Source organism: Panulirus ornatus, chromosome 19 (genome assembly GCF_036320965.1).
Source record: "Panulirus ornatus isolate Po-2019 chromosome 19, ASM3632096v1, whole genome shotgun sequence".
Taxonomy (NCBI): domain Eukaryota; kingdom Metazoa; phylum Arthropoda; class Malacostraca; order Decapoda; family Palinuridae; genus Panulirus; species Panulirus ornatus.
In genome coordinates, this window is record NC_092242.1 from 19,344,219 (window position 1) to 19,364,768 (window position 20,550).

At 40.4% G+C, this 20,550-nt stretch overlaps 1 protein-coding gene across 1 annotated transcript in view; it reads right to left on the bottom strand.

Annotated features, from left to right (window-relative positions):
• Nucleotides 1-330: 330 nt before the first annotated feature.
• Nucleotides 331-20,550, bottom strand: part of thoc5 (THO complex 5) — a 91,581-nt gene continuing 71,361 nt past the window's right edge. Inside the window, 2 exon segments of the mRNA XM_071673722.1 lie at nucleotides 331-7,132; nucleotides 7,258-7,454. Coding sequence (XP_071529823.1) covers nucleotides 7,069-7,132; nucleotides 7,258-7,454 — 261 coding nt within the window. The 3' untranslated portion in view covers nucleotides 331-7,068.

The window sequence follows — 20,550 nt, forward strand, 5'->3', positions numbered from 1 at the left end:
ACCTTTTCAACATTTTATGCTGGAGAGACTTAGTAGACAGTAGGATGGAGTGAAAGGGGCTTTGGGATATCAGAACCTGAACATTTGGGAGGCGAGAGGTGTGCATGGGTTAGATTGAAAGAATCCATGTGGAATATGGGATGGCAGTGACTTGCTATCAGTGAGCTGAATCACAGCATATGAAATGATAAAAGTAAACCAGGGAGGAGTTAGTGCGGTTTGGCTGTAGATGGTAGGCAGCTAGAGTGTGTGTGTGTGCAAATGAAGCTACTATTCCTGAAACTACCTTGCTAAGGTGAGAAATTCAATTAGGTTAAAAAGAAAATGAAGCTTGATTGTAACCTTTATTTTGGATGTTTAGTACACCCTCATTTTTTTGGAGTTCATACTTTTCCACCAAATCAAAAATAATCAAGGCAAGGAAAACTTACACAGAAGCTGTGTTATCATCTTGCATTTTTAACTTGTGATGGGCTGTGTGCACTTTCCTTCCTTGCTTCATAATGCTCACATGATGAGCCAGTATTATGTAAGCCTGGTAAATTCTGACAGCCAAGTTGTAAGATTATCTAAACATGGTGAACTTATGATTAATTGGTTGTGTCACTGCCCTAAGTAAGGGGCAGTCGCTTTGTTTAAACAGTCAGTATTTCATTCAGTGGTTGTCTAAATGCTATTACATGAAGATCAGTACATGGATGTGTCTCCAAAGCTGGTTTTCATATCCAGATTAATAATGCATGAAAACTTTTCAATATGAGGGCTGAGTTCAATCACGAAGCAAATTTCAGAAACAAAATTACCTAAGCTTTAATTAAGAAGTAAATTTCAGATACAAAAAAGGAAAAAGAAAATTGTTGTCTACCTTATCCACTGCTTTCAGTAAAAAAAAAAAAAATCCCCTTTTTGAAAGTATGTAAGGAGATTGAATCAAAAAAGATCTGTAACCAACCTTAACTAAAACCTAATACACACCTAACAACAGTAGATTAACACAAACATTTTTCATTTAAACCTACTGTAACTGCCTTTTCCACTTTAGTGAGGTAGTGTCACATAAAATCAAACAATAACCTCATTTGCACATATTCGATCCCTAGCTACCGTGAAAAAGTAACTGAAACCAAATACTCCCACCTACAGCCACATAATACCTTGGCTGCTTCATATGTTCTAGTTCAGTCCAGTAACAGCACATTGTCACCCCATGATTTACACAGTTCCAATTCAATCAAACACTTTTCAGCCACCTGAATTTTCAGGCTCCAATGCCTCAAAGCTCCCTTGGTCTCCCCATCTCCATTCCTCCCTCTTCTTCTGGCAAAGTTTCTCTTTTTTCAGTATCTCTTCACTCGGTATTCTCCATATGCTTATGCTATCCCATTCTTCATAACTCCTGTACTCCAAGCACCATCTTATCCCAGACACATCACATCCACTTCCCTATTGTTTCACACAATTAAGAGTTTTTCAAAATACTCACTCCATCTCTCACTTACTTTTGAGCACCACTTCCCGAAAAGTTCTCCTTACTCTCACTGCATTTGTTCTACTCACATTATCAACCTTTTTTCAAATAATTTTCTTGGTCTCTCTTAAATTCATTGATATCATCTCTTCCCACCTCTCATTTGTCCCAGCAGATGCTGTCTTTATACTTTCCCTTTTTTTGTTTCACCATTGATTTAACTTTCTATTACATCACTCACCACCCTTTTTCAAGCCACACACTTCCATCTGCATATAAAAGTATCACTTCTCTAAATATCTTCCATTCCCCTCCTGGGATACAGGAGTAAGAATCTCCTTGTATCTCTTGCATGGTATTCTCTAAAATCAAGAACAGAGGGATGAGCCAAGCATGAATTTTTCCTTGAAGGTTCAGGCAGTATTGTCTAAATTTACTTGTCACAAAGGTATAAAGAACGGACATGTTTTGTTTGTTGATACCTGTTGTAGCTTTGTACAAAATAAGAAGGGTAAAGGGGTTTAGTGATTTGAGTATTTCAGCAAATATGCACTACAGTTGGTGAGAGAATAAGTGAAAAATAAAAGGGTGGCACTTCTGATAAAGAATGAGCAGTGGAATGATGTTAAAATTTTGAGTGCAAGGAAATGAGTTAGACTGAAAGTAGACAATTAGAGGTGGGTGACTGTTAGTGCTTATGTGCCTGGCAGTGAGAAAAATGAAGAAAGGAATGGATTTTGGGTGAAGCCAAATTAGTATTTTAGCAGTTTTGATGTAAGGGTGTAATTGACATAAGTAAAAATGGGGAAAAGTTTGCCAAAGGTTATGTGCAGACAATGGAATGGTGGTCAGATATACATAGTTTAAGAAAAAGTGCATAAAAAATGTGTGGTGAGTGGCAGTGGGGGTTATGGGTATTACTGGACTATGCAAACTGACAAGTGTGCAACAAAAAGATGTGAATGTGCTGAGAAGGGCAAATGGTGTAATGTCTGATCATTTTATGGAGGTTAGTGTGAAACTTGGTGGTGAATTTACAAAAAGAGGATATGCTACATGTGAAGGAAATAGTAAAAGTGATCATGGTTGGCAAAGTGGCCTGTATAATGAAAAGAGATTGAAGAATAACACTGGGTTAGAGTGAAGAACACAAAATACAGCAATGTAATTAGACTTAGCACTTGGACAATCCAGCTGTGATGAAGCACAACTGTAGTAGGCTTTTTAACATCCTGTCATGTGGGTCTAGCAATATCATACTGTTAACATCCAACGGCACGGTGAGAGGATGTGGGCTCTACATTTTATTAATTTTCTCCATTATTTTTTGAAAATCTAAATAATCATTAACCCAAGAGTAGCTAACAACCTACTAAAGGGATCTATGTAGAAAAAATATATAAAAATTACAATTTACAATATTATTTAAGACAATAAGTTTAAATTCCCTGCTTGCTAGCCATTCCACTCCTGTCACTCATTTTTTCTGTTATTATTGTGGATTATGTCATTAGTAATTAGCTTATGAGTTAGGTAACAACCTACATAAGAGAACATGCATAGAAAAATATATGAAAAATACAATTTACCTTATTATATCTCTACCTTACCCATTTTCTCCCTTATTTTTGTATATATCTAAATAATTATTAGCCCATGAATTAGGTAACAACCTAGTCAAGGGACCTGTGTATAAAAAATACATATAAAAAGGCATCCATTTTTGGCATACCTCTTTGCTATGATTTATGATCACTTTAAGACTGAACAGGTATAACATGGTTTGATATGAAATATGCATCCAGTACAATGGAGTGTTAACTGACAGTGTAAAAGTTACACATCATTCGGCAGTAAATGTACATGGAAACTGTGCAACCAAACCACTGTAGCTTGCAACACACGTTTCTGAAAAATATAGACAAAAAGCCACTCTAGCAATACAAAAGAAAGACAATTTGTGAGGAATTATCTTAAACTTGCATAATATCTTGCAATGAACATACTATCCTGCTACTGTCCTATGTTGAGGCATTAGTTTCAATTAATTCTTGTCCCTCTATAGTAAACCCTCAACTGACTAGACTGGAGAACTTCTAGTTAATGGAAAAGTGTAATTAAGGGATGTGTTTTATAATGCTACATTTACGACATCTAAAAACCATACATAAGTATAATACTAGAAAAATTTACATTTTAAAGCCACAAAAATTAAAGTATGCAGATAAAATATAAATAGTATTGCAACAGTTAATAACTACTTTACTTCTTTCAACCTGCACCCCCCCCCTTTTTTTGTACAGTAGCCAACTTGGCACAGGCAAAAGCATACCCCAATCATGGCCTTCTTGATGAAAGGTAAAGTAAAATGGCATAAGGGAAAAGAACAGGTTTTGCTGAACTCTGCCTGCTGGTGTTACCGTTATCCACCTGTTTGAGGTTACACCACAAGTGAAGAGTAACTCTTGGTGAGGTTGTATAATTGGGAGTACAGTCTTATCAAAGAACTCCTCATTCCAAAAGAGTCTGCATTAAACAAACTGGAAGCAGCACAGCCTTGGGCTGCAGGAGCCTTTAGAAATATCTTGGGTAACACCAGAACTCTTTCACAGCCATTGGTTCCTGGGGTCATTATAAATAATAAAATATAGCAAAGAAAACAGTAAAGGAGGAATTAATTTGAGCTCCTCAAGTATGTGCAGACCCTTCTCTTAAGGTGGAAAGCTTATTGGAAAAGGGGAAGAGAATTACATAGCTTTGCTCTAAAAGAAAACAAGGTGTCACAATGGTCAGTCCACATGTTACTGGTCTCCAAACAGAAGCAATAGGATGCAGCAACCAGGTGCATGCTGCAGGTCCAGTTCACTATGGTTTGGACACATAAAAACCTTATGAGAACAATGGTTAAAATAATACCTGTAGAACAGAGGGAGGAATTCAACATCACAGCCGATGTAGAAGGATGGGAAGAAAAGTGATGCAAGGAAAATATATAAGGCATTTAATACCATTTTGGTTGAGAGAGAAGTGGAAGAAGAGCCACCTCAGACATGCAGGCAGTACTCCATACTACAGTGAATGAGACTCAGGTAAATACGAATAGTTCCTTGCAATAAAAATAACTACTATAGCAATTATATAAAAAAAAAAAAACTTTCAGGAAGCATATTTAGCAATGTTCATTATGTAAGGTTTCCAAGACAGAGTGGAGGATATGGTTATACCTAACATCTTTGTGACGTAACATCTTTATGATGTGAATAGTAAGGAACGAATGACATTTAGAAAGAGAAAGATGTAGGTATTTCATTTTGATACTGACAAGGTAGCTATCTTTTCTTTCTGCCTAATTAACATGTGTACTACTGGCATTCTGTCCACAAACATACAATCTCTCCATATCATATAAGACACTTGATAACACTTAACTAACACAGCTCACTTTTCATAACTGTAGATTTTCCTGCAATGAGCGCTATGCGCTAGCCCTGCCTTTTGGCAAAATGGTAAGAGCAGTAGACAGGAGTAGGTAGGAACATTTAGGCAAAAGCATTAGGTAGAAACATTAGGTAGTAGTAGTAGGCAGGAACATTAGATAGTTGTCATTAGAAACATTAGGTAGGAGCTTCTGCAAACACTGTGCTAGAGTTGTCCTCTGCCAGTGGCCTGTTAAGTGTGAGGCACTAAAAGCTGAGAAGTGTCAATGGAGTTCTTTAGTCAAGGACACTGTTGCTGTGGCCATCTCTTTGAGGATGTTCCAACTGGAATAGGCATCAGAGATAGATAGATAGATAATGTTGAATTTAACCAGATTATTGCTCCCCCCCATTCCATGATGTTGCACAGGTCTGAATTAGAGATGAAATATATTCAATGCAAGTAAAAGAATAGTTATCCGATTAAGGAGGTGAGTGAAAATACCACGTAGTGCATATAGTGTATAGAAGGGAATTAATGACATAATATACCAGGAAGGTATATCATCAGTATTAACTGCCTGTGTATCGGGAGGGTTTGAGACCTGCTTAAAAAGCTAGCATTTCAGTGGTTGTCAAGTTGCACTCCTCTGATCCAGGTAGCTGTTTTTCCCAACCCCACTAACATGTGAGCTACTGGCATTCTGTCCACAAACATACAAGCTCTCCGTGTCATACATAACACCTGACAACACTTAACTCACACAGCTCATTCTTGGTAACTCTAGACTTTCCCATGGTGAGCACCATATGCTAGCCCTGCCTTTTGGCAAAACCTTAACAGTAGGCAGTACCATTAGGTAGAAGAAGCAGGTAAGAGCAATAAATAGAAGTAGTTATTAGGAACTTTAGGTAGGAGCCTCTGCAAACACTGCACTAGAATTGCCATTGGCCAGTGTCCTGTTAAGGGTGAGGCACTAAAGGTTAAGAAGCAACAATGGAGATCTTTAGTTATGGAGACTTTGTTGCTGTGGCCACCCCTCTGAGGGAATTCCAACTGGAACAGGCATCAGAGATATAGATAGATAAATTGATAAAAAGAAGAGTAGATAGGGTTGGAGGTTGAATGATCATTTATAGAGAGAAGAAAAAAGGTAGACGAATGGAGGAAATCCTGAGAGAAGTAAGAGGGAGATGCTGCTTCATCAGTGACTACCATAATGGAACAACCAGAATGATAACTATGCATAAGAAAAGAAAAAAAAGCAAAATGGCCAAAAGGTTTAGTAAGCAAAGACATGCCATTTCCATGAAAATGCATTAGAGGTGATAAGGACCACAACAAAAGTTTCTTCTAAACCCTAAGAATGGAAAATGAAATGCAGTTACAAGGGAGAGATTATGAGTAGAACTTGCACTGTGAAAGGCATATTGGCGACCTAAAAGACTGAAATACGATTGTAAGTGTTTTACGAAAGTAAGAGTTGAAAATTTCAAAAACTTAAGAGATGAGAAATCTGATAACAGTAATAGTTAAGTAAAGGTTGATGTAAAGAATGCTTCCCAGAGGGGATTGTTTGAGTTTAGGCACAGACAAAATAGGTGAGCAAAGATCAGACCAATTACATTTGCACACTCATTTAGAACATAACGAGGTATGGCATGCAGTCCATAAGCCTGTGATTGGGAGACAAACTGGAAGATTGTGCATAAGAAAAATATGGGAGGGGCATAGGTTCAGGATGAATCAAGTAGTGGGAAGACTAGAAGTGTAATCATCCAAAGTAGAGTTACATAAACATAAGGAGTAACTTTGTCAACTGGAGAGTTAGCTATAGATTCACCAGGTAATAAAAGAAGAGGGAAGGTTGAACTATAGCTATTGGAGATATTCTTGGTTAAAGTCAAGAAACTATCATTTGAATAGATCACACCAGCGAACCTTCTTCTGAGGACATGCATGTTTACCATATTTCAATAAATATTCATTTTATCTCATTATCAGCTCCATTTCCATTTAAAAGGTATGGATCAAGTGCATACAGTCTTATTTCTCCATCTGTTAAATACTGTCCTTGGTTAGGGATGTCGACTAATTGATTTCTGAATAAAATTATTATTAAATATAACAAAAAATTCCATTTACAGCTTAAGAACATTGTATCAAATACGTGTAACATTCCTTCAACGCTGTGAGAAGACACCAAGTTTTGGGTGGTACTTGAAGGGAAAAGCTCTGTCTGGACCTCTGAAAAGAGAAATTTAGTATATGGTATTTATCTTTTGAAAGTAATTAATACAAAAAAAATATGAATAAACACAGTGTTAAAGAATTTTTATCTCGTTCACTCATAAACTTCACTTCCAAATTACCTGGCAGGTCTGAAAAATATCTTCTCCTTATGGAACTGTGCATCTGGCCCACGAGCATCTGCATGAGCACTGTAGGCCTCTGTGTAAACATCTAAACATACTGCCAAACGATACAACAGCAGTGGGAGGAGGTGGAGGCGTTCACTACGAGTTGATACTAGTTCATCCCAGTGTACATTTACCTCTTTTTCCATTTGCTGTAAATATATGTATTCAATTAGCAATCTCTTACTGTCTGGAAGGTTATCACACACAGTCACCTCCTTGCATCACCATATTTCCACAACTCCATATACTCTTCCTATCTTATACCCCTTCCATCCACATCTTTAATTTCTTCATCTTCCTTTTGCTTTTCTCATTCCTGAAACAATTTTTACTTTCCTCATTCTTGTAACCATGCCCCGCTGTACCTACTTATGAAAACAGAAGACATGGTGGCACCCTCTCTGACTTACCTTTATAACAATTACAGGTTGAGTATCCCTTATCTGAAATCACTGGGACCAGAACTGTTTCGATTCTTTTGGGGGGAATGGGGAGGATTTTGGAATAACTGCATATACATTATGAGAAATCTTGAGGATGGGACCCAAGTTTAAACACAAAATTCATTTACGTTTCATACACACCTAAACACAGCCTGAAGGTAATTCATAAAATATTTTTAATAATGTTGCACATGAAACAAAGTTTGTATAACAATGAACCATCAGAAAGCTAAGGTATCACAACCTCAGCCACCCATGTGAACATTCTGAGACTGTTTGGCATCACATTCATTCCTGACTGAATTTATATGCTACTGATAAGCAATCATTTTCTCAAACTTATTCACACATACATACTTAACAGATCCATAAATGCTACATACAAATCCATTTGCTTTTCTAAGTATTTCTCACATACATTCTTCAAAGCAAACACCTGATCCACACATCCTCTACCACTTCTGAAACCACACTGCTCTTCCCCAATCTGATGCTCTGTACATGCCTTCACCCTCTCAATCAATACCCTCCCATACAATTTGCCAGGAATACTCAACAAACTTATACCTCTGTAATTTGAGCACTCACTCTTATCCCCTTTGCCTTTGTACAATGGCACTATGCACGCATTCCGCCAATCCTCAGGCACCTCACCATGAGTCATACATACATTAAATAACCTTACCAACCAGTCAACAATACAGTCACCCCCTTTTTATGATAGAGTTGATAGAGATGCTCTGTGGAAGGTATTAAGAATATATGGTGTGGGAGGCAAGTTGTTAGAAGCAGTGAAAAGTTTTTATCGAAGATGTAAGGCATGTGTACGCGTAGGAAGAGAGGAAAGTGATTGGTTCTCAGTGAATGTAGGTTTGCGGCAGGGGTGTGTGATGTCTCCATGGTTGTTTAATTTGTTTATGGATGAGGTTGTTAGGGAGGTGAATGCAAGAGTTTTGGAAAGAGGGGCAAGGATGAAGTCTGTTGGGGATGAGAGAGCTTGGGAAGTGAGTCAGTTGTTGTTCGCTGATGATACAGCGCTGGTGGCTGATTCATGTGAGAAACTGCAGAAGCTGGTGACTGAGTTTGGTAAAGTGTGTGAAAGAAGAAAGTTAAGAATAAATGTGAATAAGAGCAAGGTTATTAGGTACAGTAGGGTTGAGGGTCAAGTCAATTGGGAGGTGAGTTTGAATGGAGAAAAACTGGAGGAAGTGAAGTGTTTTAGATATCTGGGAGTGAATCTGGCAGCGGATGGAAACATGGAAGCGGAAGTGGATCATAGGGTGGGGGAGGGGGCGAAAATTCTGGGAGCCTTGAAGAATGTGTGGAAGTCGAGAACATTATCTCGGAAAGCAAAAATGGGTATGTTTGAAGGAATAGTGGTTCCAACAATGTTGTATGGTTGCGAGGCGTGGACTATGGATAGAGTTGTGCGCAGGAGGATGGATGTGCTGGAAATGAGATGTTTGAGGACAATGTGTGGTGTGAGGTGGTTTGATCGAGTAAGTAACGTAAGGGTAAGAGAGATGTGTGGAAATAAAAAGAGCGTGGTTGAGAGAGCAGAAGAGGGTGTTTTGAAATGGTTTGGTCACATGGAGAGAATGAGTGAGGAAAGATTGACCAAGAGGATATATGTGTCGGAGGTGGAAGGAACGAGGAGAAGAGGGAGACCAAATTGGAGGTGGAAAGATGGAGTGAAAAAGATTTTGTGTGATCGGGGCCTGAACATGCAGGAGGGTGAAAGGAGGGCAAGGAATAGAGTGAATTGGAGCGATGCGGTATACCGGGGTTGACGTGCTGTCAGTGGATTGAATCAAGGCATGTGAAGCGTCTGGGGTAATCCATGGAAAGCTGTGTAGGTATGTATATTTGCGTGTGTGGACGTATGTATATACATGTGTATGGGGGTGGGTTGGGCCATTTCTTTCATCTGTTTCCTTGCGCTACCTCGCAAACGCGGGAGACAGCGACAAAAAAAAAAAAAAAAAAAAACATACTTAACAGTACAAAAATATGAAATACCATTAATACAATGAAAAAATCCCTTTCACCCCTATCCCTGGGGATAGGGGTGAAAGAATACTTCCCACGCATTCCTCGAGTGTCGTAGAAGGTGAGTAATGTGGCAGTTGAGGGAATAATTGTTATACATGGGGTGTTCAGTGTTGTAAGTGGAAATGGTGAAGAGCTTGTAGATTTATGTGCTGAAAAAGGACTGGTGATTGGGAATACCTGGTTTAAAAAGCGAGATATACATAAGTATACGTATGTAAGTAGGAGAGATGGCCAGAGAGTGTTATTGGATTACGTGTTAATTGACAGGCGCGCGAAAGAGAGACTTTTGGATGTTAATGTGCTGAGAGGTGCAATTGGAGGGATGTCTGATCATTATCTTGTGGAGGCTAAGGTGAAGATTTGTAGGGGTTTTCAGAAAAGAAGAGTGAATGTTGGGGTGAAGAGGGTAGTGAGAGTAAGTGAGCTTGGGAAGGAGACTTGTGTGAGGAAGTACCAAGAGAGACTGAGTACAGAATGGAAAAAGGTGAGAACAATGGAAGTAAGGGGAGTGGGGGAGGAATGGGATGTATTTAGGGAATCAGTGATGGATTGTGCAAAAGATGCTTGTGGCATGAGAAGAGTGGGAGGTGGGTTGATTAGAAAGGGTAGTGAGTGGTGGGATGAAGAAGTAAGATTACTAGTGAAAGAGAAGAGAGAGGCATTTGGACGATTTTTGCAGGGAAAAAATGCAATTGAGTGAGAGATGTATAAAAGAAAGAGACAGGAGTTCAAGAGAAAGGTGCAAGAGGTGAAAAAGAGGGCAAATGAGAGTTGAGGTGAGAGAGTATCATTAAATTTTAGGGAGAATAAAAAGATGTTCTAGATGGAGGTAAATAAAGTGCGTAAGACAAGGGAGCAAATGGGAACTTCAGTGAAGGGCGCAAATGAGGAGGTGATAACAAGTAGTGGTGTTGTGAGAAGGAGATGGAGTGAGTATTTTGAAGGTTTGTTGAATGTGTTTGATGATAGAGTGGCAGATATAGGGTGTTTTGGTCGAGGTGGTGTGCAAAGTGAGAGGGTTAGGGAAAATGATTTGGTAAACAGAGAAGAGGTAGTAAAAGCTTTGCGGAAGATGAAAGCCGGCAAGGCAGCAGGTTTGGATGGTATTGCAGTGGAATTTATTAAAAAAGGGGGTGACTGTATTATTGACTGGTTGGTGAGGTTATTTAATGTATGTATGACTCATGGTGAGGTGCCTGAGGATTGGCAGAATGCGTGCATAGTGCCATTGTACAAAGGCAAAGGGGATAAGAGTGAGTGCTCAAATTATAGATATAAGTTTGTTGAGTATTCCTGGTAAATTATATGGGAGGGTATTGATTGAGAGGGTGAAGGCATGTACAGAGCATCAGATTGGGGAAGAGCAGTGTGGTTTCAGAAGTGGTAGAGGATGTGTGGATCAGGTGTTTTGCTCTGAAGAATGTATGTGAGAAATACTTAGAAAAGCAAATGGATTTGTATGTAGCATTTATGGATCTGGAGAAGGCATATGATAGAGTTGATAGAGATGCTCTGTGGAAGGTATTAAGAATATATGGTGTGGGAGGCAAGTTGTTAGAAGCAGTGAAAAGTTTTTATCGAGGATGTAAGGCATGTGTACGTGTAGGAAGAGAGGAAAGTGATTGGTTCTCAGTGAATGTCTGTTTGTGGCAGGGGTGTGTGATGTCTCCATGGTTGTTTAATTTGTTTATGGATGGGGTTGTTAGGGAGGTGAATGCAAGAGTTTTGGAAAGAGGGGCAAGTATGATGTCTGTTGGGGATGAGAGAGCTTGGGAAGTGAGTCAGTTGTTGTTCGCTGATGATACAGCACTGGTGGCTGATTCATGTGAGAAACTGCAGAAGCTGGTGACTGAGTCTGGTAAAGTGTGTGAAAGAAGAAAGTTAAGAGTAAATGTGAATAAGAGCAAGGTAATTAGGTACAGTAGGGTTGAGGGTCAAGTCAATTGGGAGGTAAGTTTGAATGGAGAAAAACTGGAGGAAGTAAAGTGTTTTAGATATCTGGGAGTGGATCTGGCAGCAGATGGAACCATGGAAGCAGAAGTGGATCATAGGGTGGGGGAAGGGGTGAAAATCCTGGGAGCCTTGAAGAATGTGTGGAGGTCGAGAACATTATCTCGGAAAGCAAAAATGGGTATGTTTGAAGGAATAGTGGTTCCAACAATGTTGTATGGTTGCGAGGCGTGGGCTATGGATAGAGTTGTGCGCAGGAGGATGGATGTGCTGGAAATGAGATGTTTGAGGACAATGTGTGGTGTGAGGTGGTTTGATCGAGTAAGTAACGTAAGGGTAAGAGAGATGTGTGGAAATAAAAAGAGCGTGGTTGAGAGAGCAGAAGAGGGTGTTTTGAAATGGTTTGGGCACATGGAGAGAATGAGTGAGGAAAGATTGACCAAGAGGATATATGTGTTGGAGGTGGAGGGAACGAGGAGAAGTGGGAGACCAAATTGGAGGTGGAAAGATGGAGTGAAAAAGATTTTGGGTGATCGGGGCCTGAACATGCAGGAGGGTGAAAGGAGGGCAAGGAATTGAGTGAATTGGATCGATGTGGTATACCGGGGTTGACGTGCTGTCAGTGGATTGAATCAGGGCATGTGAAGCATCTGGGGTAAACCATGGAAAGCTGTGTAGGTATGTATATTTGCGTGTGTGGACCTATGTATATACATGTGTATGGGGGTGGGTTGGGCCATTTCTTTCGTCTGTTTCCTTGTGCTACCTCACAAACGTGGGAGACAGCAACAAAAAGAAAAAAAAAAAAATAATAATGTGTATTGGATAACTAAGCAGCACAACAGCATAACAGATTACCTGTATCGGCTGTTAAATAATACCAACAAACAATTGCAGGTTTTCAGTTTCCATTTACAATTCTGTGTTTGATTAAAAGGTTTTAGTACACAGCATTTTGATTTTTAGATTTTATTTGATAGGGGAGAAAGAATACGTCCCATGCATTCCTCACGTGTCGTAGAAGGCGACTAAAGGGGACGGGAGTGGGGGCTGGAAACCCTACCCTCCTTGTATTTCAACCTTCTAAAGAGGGAAACAGAAGAAGGAGTCACGCGGGGAGTGCTCATCCTCCTCAAAGGCTCAGATTGGGGTGTCTAAATGTGTGTGGATGTAACCAAGATGAAAAAAAAGGAGAGATAGGTAGTATGTTTGAGGAAAGGAACCTGGATGTTTTGGCTCTTGAGTGAAATGAAGCTCAAGGGTAAAAGGGAAGAGTGGTTTGGGAATGTCTTGGGAGTAAAGTCAGGGGTTAGTGAGAGGACAAGAGCAAGGGAAGGAGTAGCATTACTCCTGAAACAGGAGTTGTGGGAGTATGGGATAGAGTGTAAGAAAGTAAACTCTAGATTGATATGGGTAAAACTGAAAGTGGATGGAGAGAGATGGGTGATTATTGGTGCATATGCACCTGGGCATGAGAAGAAAGATCATGAGAGGCAAGTGTTTTGGGAGCAGCTGAATGAGTGTGTTAGTAGTTTTGATGCACAAGGCTGGGTTATAGTGATGGGTGATTTGAATGCAAAGGTGAGTAATGTGCCAGTTGAGGGAATAATTGGTGTACATGGGGTGTTCAGTGTTGTAAATGGAAATGGTGAAGAGCTTGTAGATTTATGTGCTGAAAAAGGACTGGTGATTGGGAATACCTGGTTTAAAAAGAGAGATGTACATAAGTATACGTATGTAAGTAAGAGAGATGGCCAGAGAGCATTATTAGATTACATGTTAATTGATAGGCACGCGAAAAAGAGATTTTGGATGTTAATGTGCTGAGAGGTGCAACTAGAGGGATGTCTGATTATTATCTTGGGGAGGCGAAGGTGAAGATTTGTAGAAGTTTTCAGAAAAGAAAAGAGGATGTTGGGGTGAAGAGAGTGGTGAGAGTAAGTGAGCTTGGGAAGGAGACTTCTTTGAGGAAGTACCAGGAGCGAATGAGTACAGAATGGAAAAAGGTGAGAACAAAGGACATAAGGGGAGTGGGGGAGGAATGGGATGTATTCAGGGAAGCAGTGATGGCTTGCGCAAAAGATGCTTGTGGCATAAGAAGTGTGGGAGGTGGGTAGATCAGAAAGGGTAGTGAGTGGTGGGATGAAGAAGTAAGATTGTTAGTGAAAGGGAAAAGAGAGAGGCATTTGGACAATTTTTGCAGGGAAATAATGCAAATGAGTGGGAGATGTATAAAAGAAAGAGGCAGGAGGTCAAGAGAAAGGTGCAAGAGGTGAAAAAGAGGGCAAATGAGAGTTGGGGTGAGAGAGTATCATTAAATTTTAGGTAGAATAAAAAGATGTTTTGGAAGGAAGCAAATAATGTACGTAAGACAAGGAAAACAATGGGAACTTCAGTGAAGAGGGCTAATGGGGAGGTGATAACAAGTAGTGGTGATGTGAGAAGGAGATGGAGGGGGTATTTTGAAGGTTTGTTGAATGTGTTTGATGACAGAGTGGCAGGTATAGGGTGTCTTGGTCGAGGTGGTGTGCAAAGTAAGAGGGTTAGAGAGAATGATTTGGTAAACATAGAAGAGGTAGTAAAAGCTTTGCAGAAGATGAAAGCCAGCAAGGCAGTGGGTTTGGATGGTATTGCAGTAGAATTTATTAAAAAAGGGGGTCACTGTATTGTTGACTGGTTGGTAAGGTTATTTAATGTATGTATGACTCATGGTGAGGTGCTTGAGGATTGGCAGAATGCTTGCATAGTGCCACTGTACAAAGGCAAAGGGGATAAAAGTGAGTGCTCAAATTACAGAGGTATAAGTTTGTTGAGTATTCCTGGGAAATTATATGGGAGGGTATTGATTGAGAGGGTGAAGGCATGTACAGAGCATCAGATTGGGGAAGAGCAGTGTGGTTTCAGAGGTGGTAGAGGATGTGTGGATCAGGTGTTTGCTTTGAAGAATGTATGCGAGAAATACTTAGAAAAACAAATGGATTTGTATGTAGCATTTATGGATGTGGAGAAAGCATATGATAGAGTTGATAGAGATGCTCTGTGGAAGGTATTAAGAATATATGGTGTGGGAGGCAAGTTGTTAGAAGCAGTGAAAAGTTTTATCGAGGATGTAAGGCATGTGTAAGTGTAGGAAGAGAGGAAAGTGATTGGTTCTCAGTGAATGTAGGTTTGCGGCAGGGGTGTGTGATGTCTCCATGGTTGTTTAATTTGCTTATGGATGGGGTTGTTAGGAGGTGAATGCAAGAGTTTTGGAAAGAGGGGCAAGTATGCAGTCTGCTGTGGATTAGAGAGCTTGGGAGTGAGTCAGTTGTTGTTCACTGATGATACAGCGCTGGTGGCTGATTCCTGTGAGAAACTGTAGAAGCTGGTGACTGAGTTTGGTAAAGTTAGTGAAAGAAGAAAGCTGAGAGTAAATGTGAATAAAAGTAAGGTTATTAGGTTCAGTAGAGTTGAGGGACAAGTCAACTGGAAGGTAAGTTTGAATGTAGAAAAACTGGAGGAAGTGAAGTGTTTTAGATATCTGAGAGTGGATTTGGCAGCGGATGGAACCATGGAAGCGGAAGTGAATCATATGGTGGGGGAGGGGGCGAAAGTTCTGGGAGCGTTGAAGAATATGTGGAAGTCGAGAACATTATCTCTGAAAGCAAAAATGGGTATGTTTGAAGGAATACTGGTTCCAACAATGTTATATGGTTGCGAGGCATGGGCTATAGATAGAGTTGTGCGCAGGAGGGTGGATGTGCTGGAAATGAGATGTTTGAGGACAATACGTGGTGTGAGGTGGTTTGATCAAGTAAGTAATAATAGGGTAAGAGAGATGTGTGGTAATAAAAAGAGTGTGGTTGAGAGAGCAGAAGAGGGGGTTTTGAAATGGTTTGGTCACATGGAGAGAATGAGTGAGGAAAGATTGACCAAGAGGATATATGTGTCAGAGGTGGAGGGAACGAGGAGAAGTAGGAGACCTAATTGGAGGTGGAAAGATGGAGTGGAAAAGATTTTGAGTGATCGGGGCCTGAACATGCAGGAGAGTGAAAGGCTTGCAAGGAATAGAGTGAATTGGAATGATGAGGTATACTGGGGTCAACGTGCTGTCAATGGATTGAACCAGGGCATGTGAAGTGTCTAGGGTAAAACATGGAAATTTCTGTGGGGCTTGGATGTGGAAAGGGAGCTGTGGTTTCGGTGCATTATTACATGACAGCTAGAGACTGAGTGTGAATGAATGTGGCCTTTGTTGTCATTTCCTAGCGCTACCTCGCACACATGAGGGGGGAGGGGGTTTTTATTTCATTTGTGGCGGTGTGGCGACGGGAATGAATAAAGGCAGCCAGTATGAATTATGTACATGTGTATATATGTATATGTCTGTGTGTGTATATATATATGTATACGTTGAGATGTGTAGGTATGTATATTTGAATGCGGACGTGTATGTATATGCATGTGTATGTGGGTGGGTCGGGCCATTCTTTCATCTGTTTCCTTGCGCTACCTCGCTAACGCGGAAGACAGCAACAAAGCAAAATAAATAAATAAATAAATATAAAAACAAATAAGCTTTCAATTTATGATCATTACAGATAGCTGTAAATGTAATGAAAACTAACCGCAAGAAAATTTCAACACAATTATCTTGCTGGTCATGTTATGCTCAAACGTGGCATTTTAGGTGATGAAATTCAGATTTCACATGAAAATAATGTTTTGCACTTACCTAAAATAACTTGATCTCTGCTTACAATAGAAGATAAATGCAGCAACAAATACTAGAACTACATATGGCCTGAAAAACTTGAGGGGGAGGGTACATCACAGTTGACATCAACGTGAGAAGGAGCATCAAAAAAAGTTGAGGGATCAGGAAGTGGGTTCTCCAGGGATGAGAAGGTATTCTGCTGAATGGCTTTTTAAATGTTTCCTCCACAGTTAACTGCCTCATTAACAAATGATTTTTGTCTTAGATCTCTCTCTCTCTGGTTTCATAAACTGACATGATTTCTTGTTATGAATGCACACTGCTCTAGTCCTTCAATAAGTCATCACACATTTTCACCATGTCACCTATAGGCACTTTTTCTGCAGTGTTAACAAAGTCATCTTCATTGTCTCTATTACCTTGATCACCTTGACTCAGAACCATTTCAGCTATTTCACAATTGGTCAGTGAAAGAACAACTGGAGCCTCATTATCAAAGTAAAAAACTTCTTAAAATCCACTTCTTCCAGCTTACTGACAGACATTGGAGGACTTTTTGACATTTTCAACAATATCTTTGTACCACAGAGCAGAGAATAAGCAAAATGCACATTAAGTAATGCATATAAATCTGGTGGTGATGATGGTTTGTAACAATTTAGCGTTAACAAAGCGTTAGAGCCCAGCACTGACAAGTGAGGTCAAGTGTGGAATTTTCCACTTATACATCATGTCGCCATTCAAAAAGTTTTGGATTTTGGTGCATTTCAGATTTCAGATTAGTGATGTCTAATCTGTACTTAATGAGGGTATATTTCCTGGGCAATACCTGGTTTAAAAAGAGATATACATAAGTATACGTATGCAAGTAGGAGAGATGGCCAGAGAGCAGTATTGGATTATGTGTTGATTGATAAGTGCGTGAAAGAGAGACTTTTGGATATTAATGTGCTGAGAGGGGCAACTGGAGGGATGTCTGATTATCATCTTGAGGAGGCAAAGGTGAAGATTTGCAGAGGTTTTCAGAAAAGAAGAGAGAATGTTGGGGTGATGAGAATGTTGAAAGTGAGCTTGGAAAGGAGACTTGTGTGAGGGAGTAACATGAGAGTTTGAGTGCAGAATAGAAAAAGGTGAGAGCAAATGATGTAAAGGGAGTGGAGGAGGAATGGGATGTATTTAGGGAAGCAGTGATGGCTTGCACAAAAGATGCCTGTGGCATGAGAAAGATGGGAGGTGGGTTGATTAGAAAAGGTAGTGGGTGGTGAGATGAAGTGGTAAGATTGTTAGTGAAAGGGAAGAGATGCATTTGGACGATTTTTGCAGGGAAACAGTGCAAATGACTGGGAAATGTATAAAAGAAAGAGGCAGGAGGTCAACAGAAAGGTGCAGGAGGTGAAAAAGAGGGCAAATGAGAGTTGGGATGAGAGAGTATTGTTAAATTTTAGGGAGAATAAAAAGATGTTTTGGAAGGAGGTAAATATTGTGCGTAAGACAAGAGAACAAATGGGAACATCTGTGAAGGGGGGTAATGGGGAGGTAAAAACAAGTAGTGAAGAAGTGAGAAGGAGATGGAGAGTATTTTGAAGGTTTGTTGAATGTGTTAGATGATAGAGTGGCAGATATAGGGTGTTTTGGGAGGTGGTGTGCAAAGTGAGGGGGTCAGGGACAATGGTTTGGTAAACAGTGAAGAGGTAGTGAAAGCTTTGCAGAAGATGAAAGCCAGTAAGGCGGCAGGTTTGGATGGTATTGCAGTGGAATTTATCAAAAAAAGGGGGTGACTGTGTTACTGACTGGTTGGTGAGGATATTCAATGTATGTATGGTTCATGGTGAAGTGCCTGAGGATTGGCAGAATGCATGCATAGTGCCACTGTACATAGGCAAAGGGGGATAAAGGTGAGTGTTCAAATTACAGAGGTATAAGTTTGTTGAGTATTCCTGGGATATTATATGAGAGGGTATTGACTGAGAGGGTGAAGACATGTACAGAGCATCAGATTGGGGAAGAGCAGTGTGTTTTCAGAAGTGATAGAGGACGTTTAATTTGTTTATGGATGGGGTTGTTAGGGAGGTGAATGCAAGAGTTTTGGAGAGAGGGGCAAGTATGCAGTTTGCTGCCAATGAGAGGGCTTGGGAAGTGAGTAAGTTGTTGTTTGCTGATGATACAACGCTGGTGGCTGATTCGGGTGAGAAACTGCAGAAGCTGGTGACTGAGTTTGGTAAACTGCGAGAAAGTTGAGAGTAAATGTAAATAAGAGCATGGTTATTAGGTTCAGTAGGGTTGAGGGACAAGTCAATTGGGAGGTAAGTTTGAATGGAGAAAAACTGGAGGAAGTGAAGTGTTTTAGATACCTTGGAGTGGATTTAACAGCAGATGGAACCATGAAGTGGAACTGAGTCACAGGGTGGGGGAGGGGCAAAGATTCTGGGAGAGTTGAAGAATGTGTGGAAGGTGAGAACGTTATCTCGGAGAGCAAAAATGGGCATGTTTGAAGGAATAGTGGTTCCAACAATGTTATATAGTTGCAAGGTGTGGGCTATAGTTAGGGTTGTGCAGAGGAGGGTGGGTGTGTGGGAAATGAGGTGGTTTGATTGAGTAAGTAATGAAAGGGTAAGAGAGAGGTGTGGTAATAAAAAAAGTGTGGTTGAGAAAGCAGAAGAGGGTGTATTGAAATAGTTTGGTCACATGGAGAGAATGAGAGAGGAAAGATTGACAAAGAGGATATATGTGTCAGAGATGGAGGGAACGAGAAGTGGGAGACCAAATTGGAGGTGGAAGAATGTGAAAGAGTTTTTGAGCAATCGGGGCCTGAACATACAGGAGGGTGAAAGGCGTGCAAGGAATAGAGTGAATTGGAACAATGTGGTATACCAGGGTTGATGTGCTGTCAATGAATTGAACCAGGGCATTGAAGCATCTGGAGTAAACCATGGAAAGGTTTGTGGGGCCTGGATGTGGAAAGGGAGCTGTGGTTTCAGTGCATTACACATGACAGCTAGAGACTGAGTGTGAACGAATGTGGCCTTTGTTGTCTTTTGCTAGTGCTTCCTCATGCACGCAGGGGGGAGGGGGTTGCCATTTCATGTGGGGCAGGGTGGTGACACGAATGGATGAAGGCAGCAAGTATGAATATGTACATGTGTATATATGTATATGTCTCTGAACGTATATGCATGTATAAGTTGAAATGTATAGGTATGTATATGTGCGTGTGTGGGTGTCTATGTATAGACATGTGTATGTGGGTGGGTTGGGTCATTCTTTCGTCTGTTTCCTTGTGCTACCTCACTAATGCAGGAGACAGCGACAAAGTATAATAACAGAAAAAACCTCATGAAGAACCTTTACCATAATTTTTTTGTTTCTTCACCATTTCCTGCAATCACTAACATCCACTCTCTAGCTGTCATGTGTAATTCACCAAAATTACAGCCCCTTGTGCAAACCTTTCTGTGGTTTCCCCTTGCTGCTCCATATGCCCTGGTTCAGTCCCCTGACAGCATGTCATCCCCCATATACCACAATGCTTTAATTCACTCTATCCCATTCAAGCATGTTGTAGGTAGAAGTTGGTAAGCAGCCAACAACCAGGGAGTTATATTACCAGTTCTATCTGCATTAGTATCAGGATGATCAGTGACATCTGCTCAGTAAGCCAACACTTTGGTGGTTGTCAAGTTGCACTCCTCTGACCCAAGAAGCTGTTTTTTCTTTCTCCCACACTAATATGTGGACCACTGGCATTCTCTTCACAAGCATACAAATATGGGTGAGGCATAAAGGCTAAGAAGCCACACTGGAGTTATTCAGTTATGGAAACTCTGCTGCTAAGGCCACCCCTCTGAAGGAAATTCAATTGGATCAGGCATCAGAGATATAGATATACAGATAGATATATCCCAAGCATGCCTTACACCCTCCTGAATGTACAGGCCCTGAGTTCTCAAAACCTTATTCACACCATCCTTCCATCTCCAAGTTGGTCTCCTTTTTCTCCTTGTCCCCTCACTTTTGACAACTACACTCTCTTTGTCAGTATCTCCTCACTCATTCTCTCATATTCACCCTATTCCATTCACTCTCACTGTAAAGCCTAAATGGTAC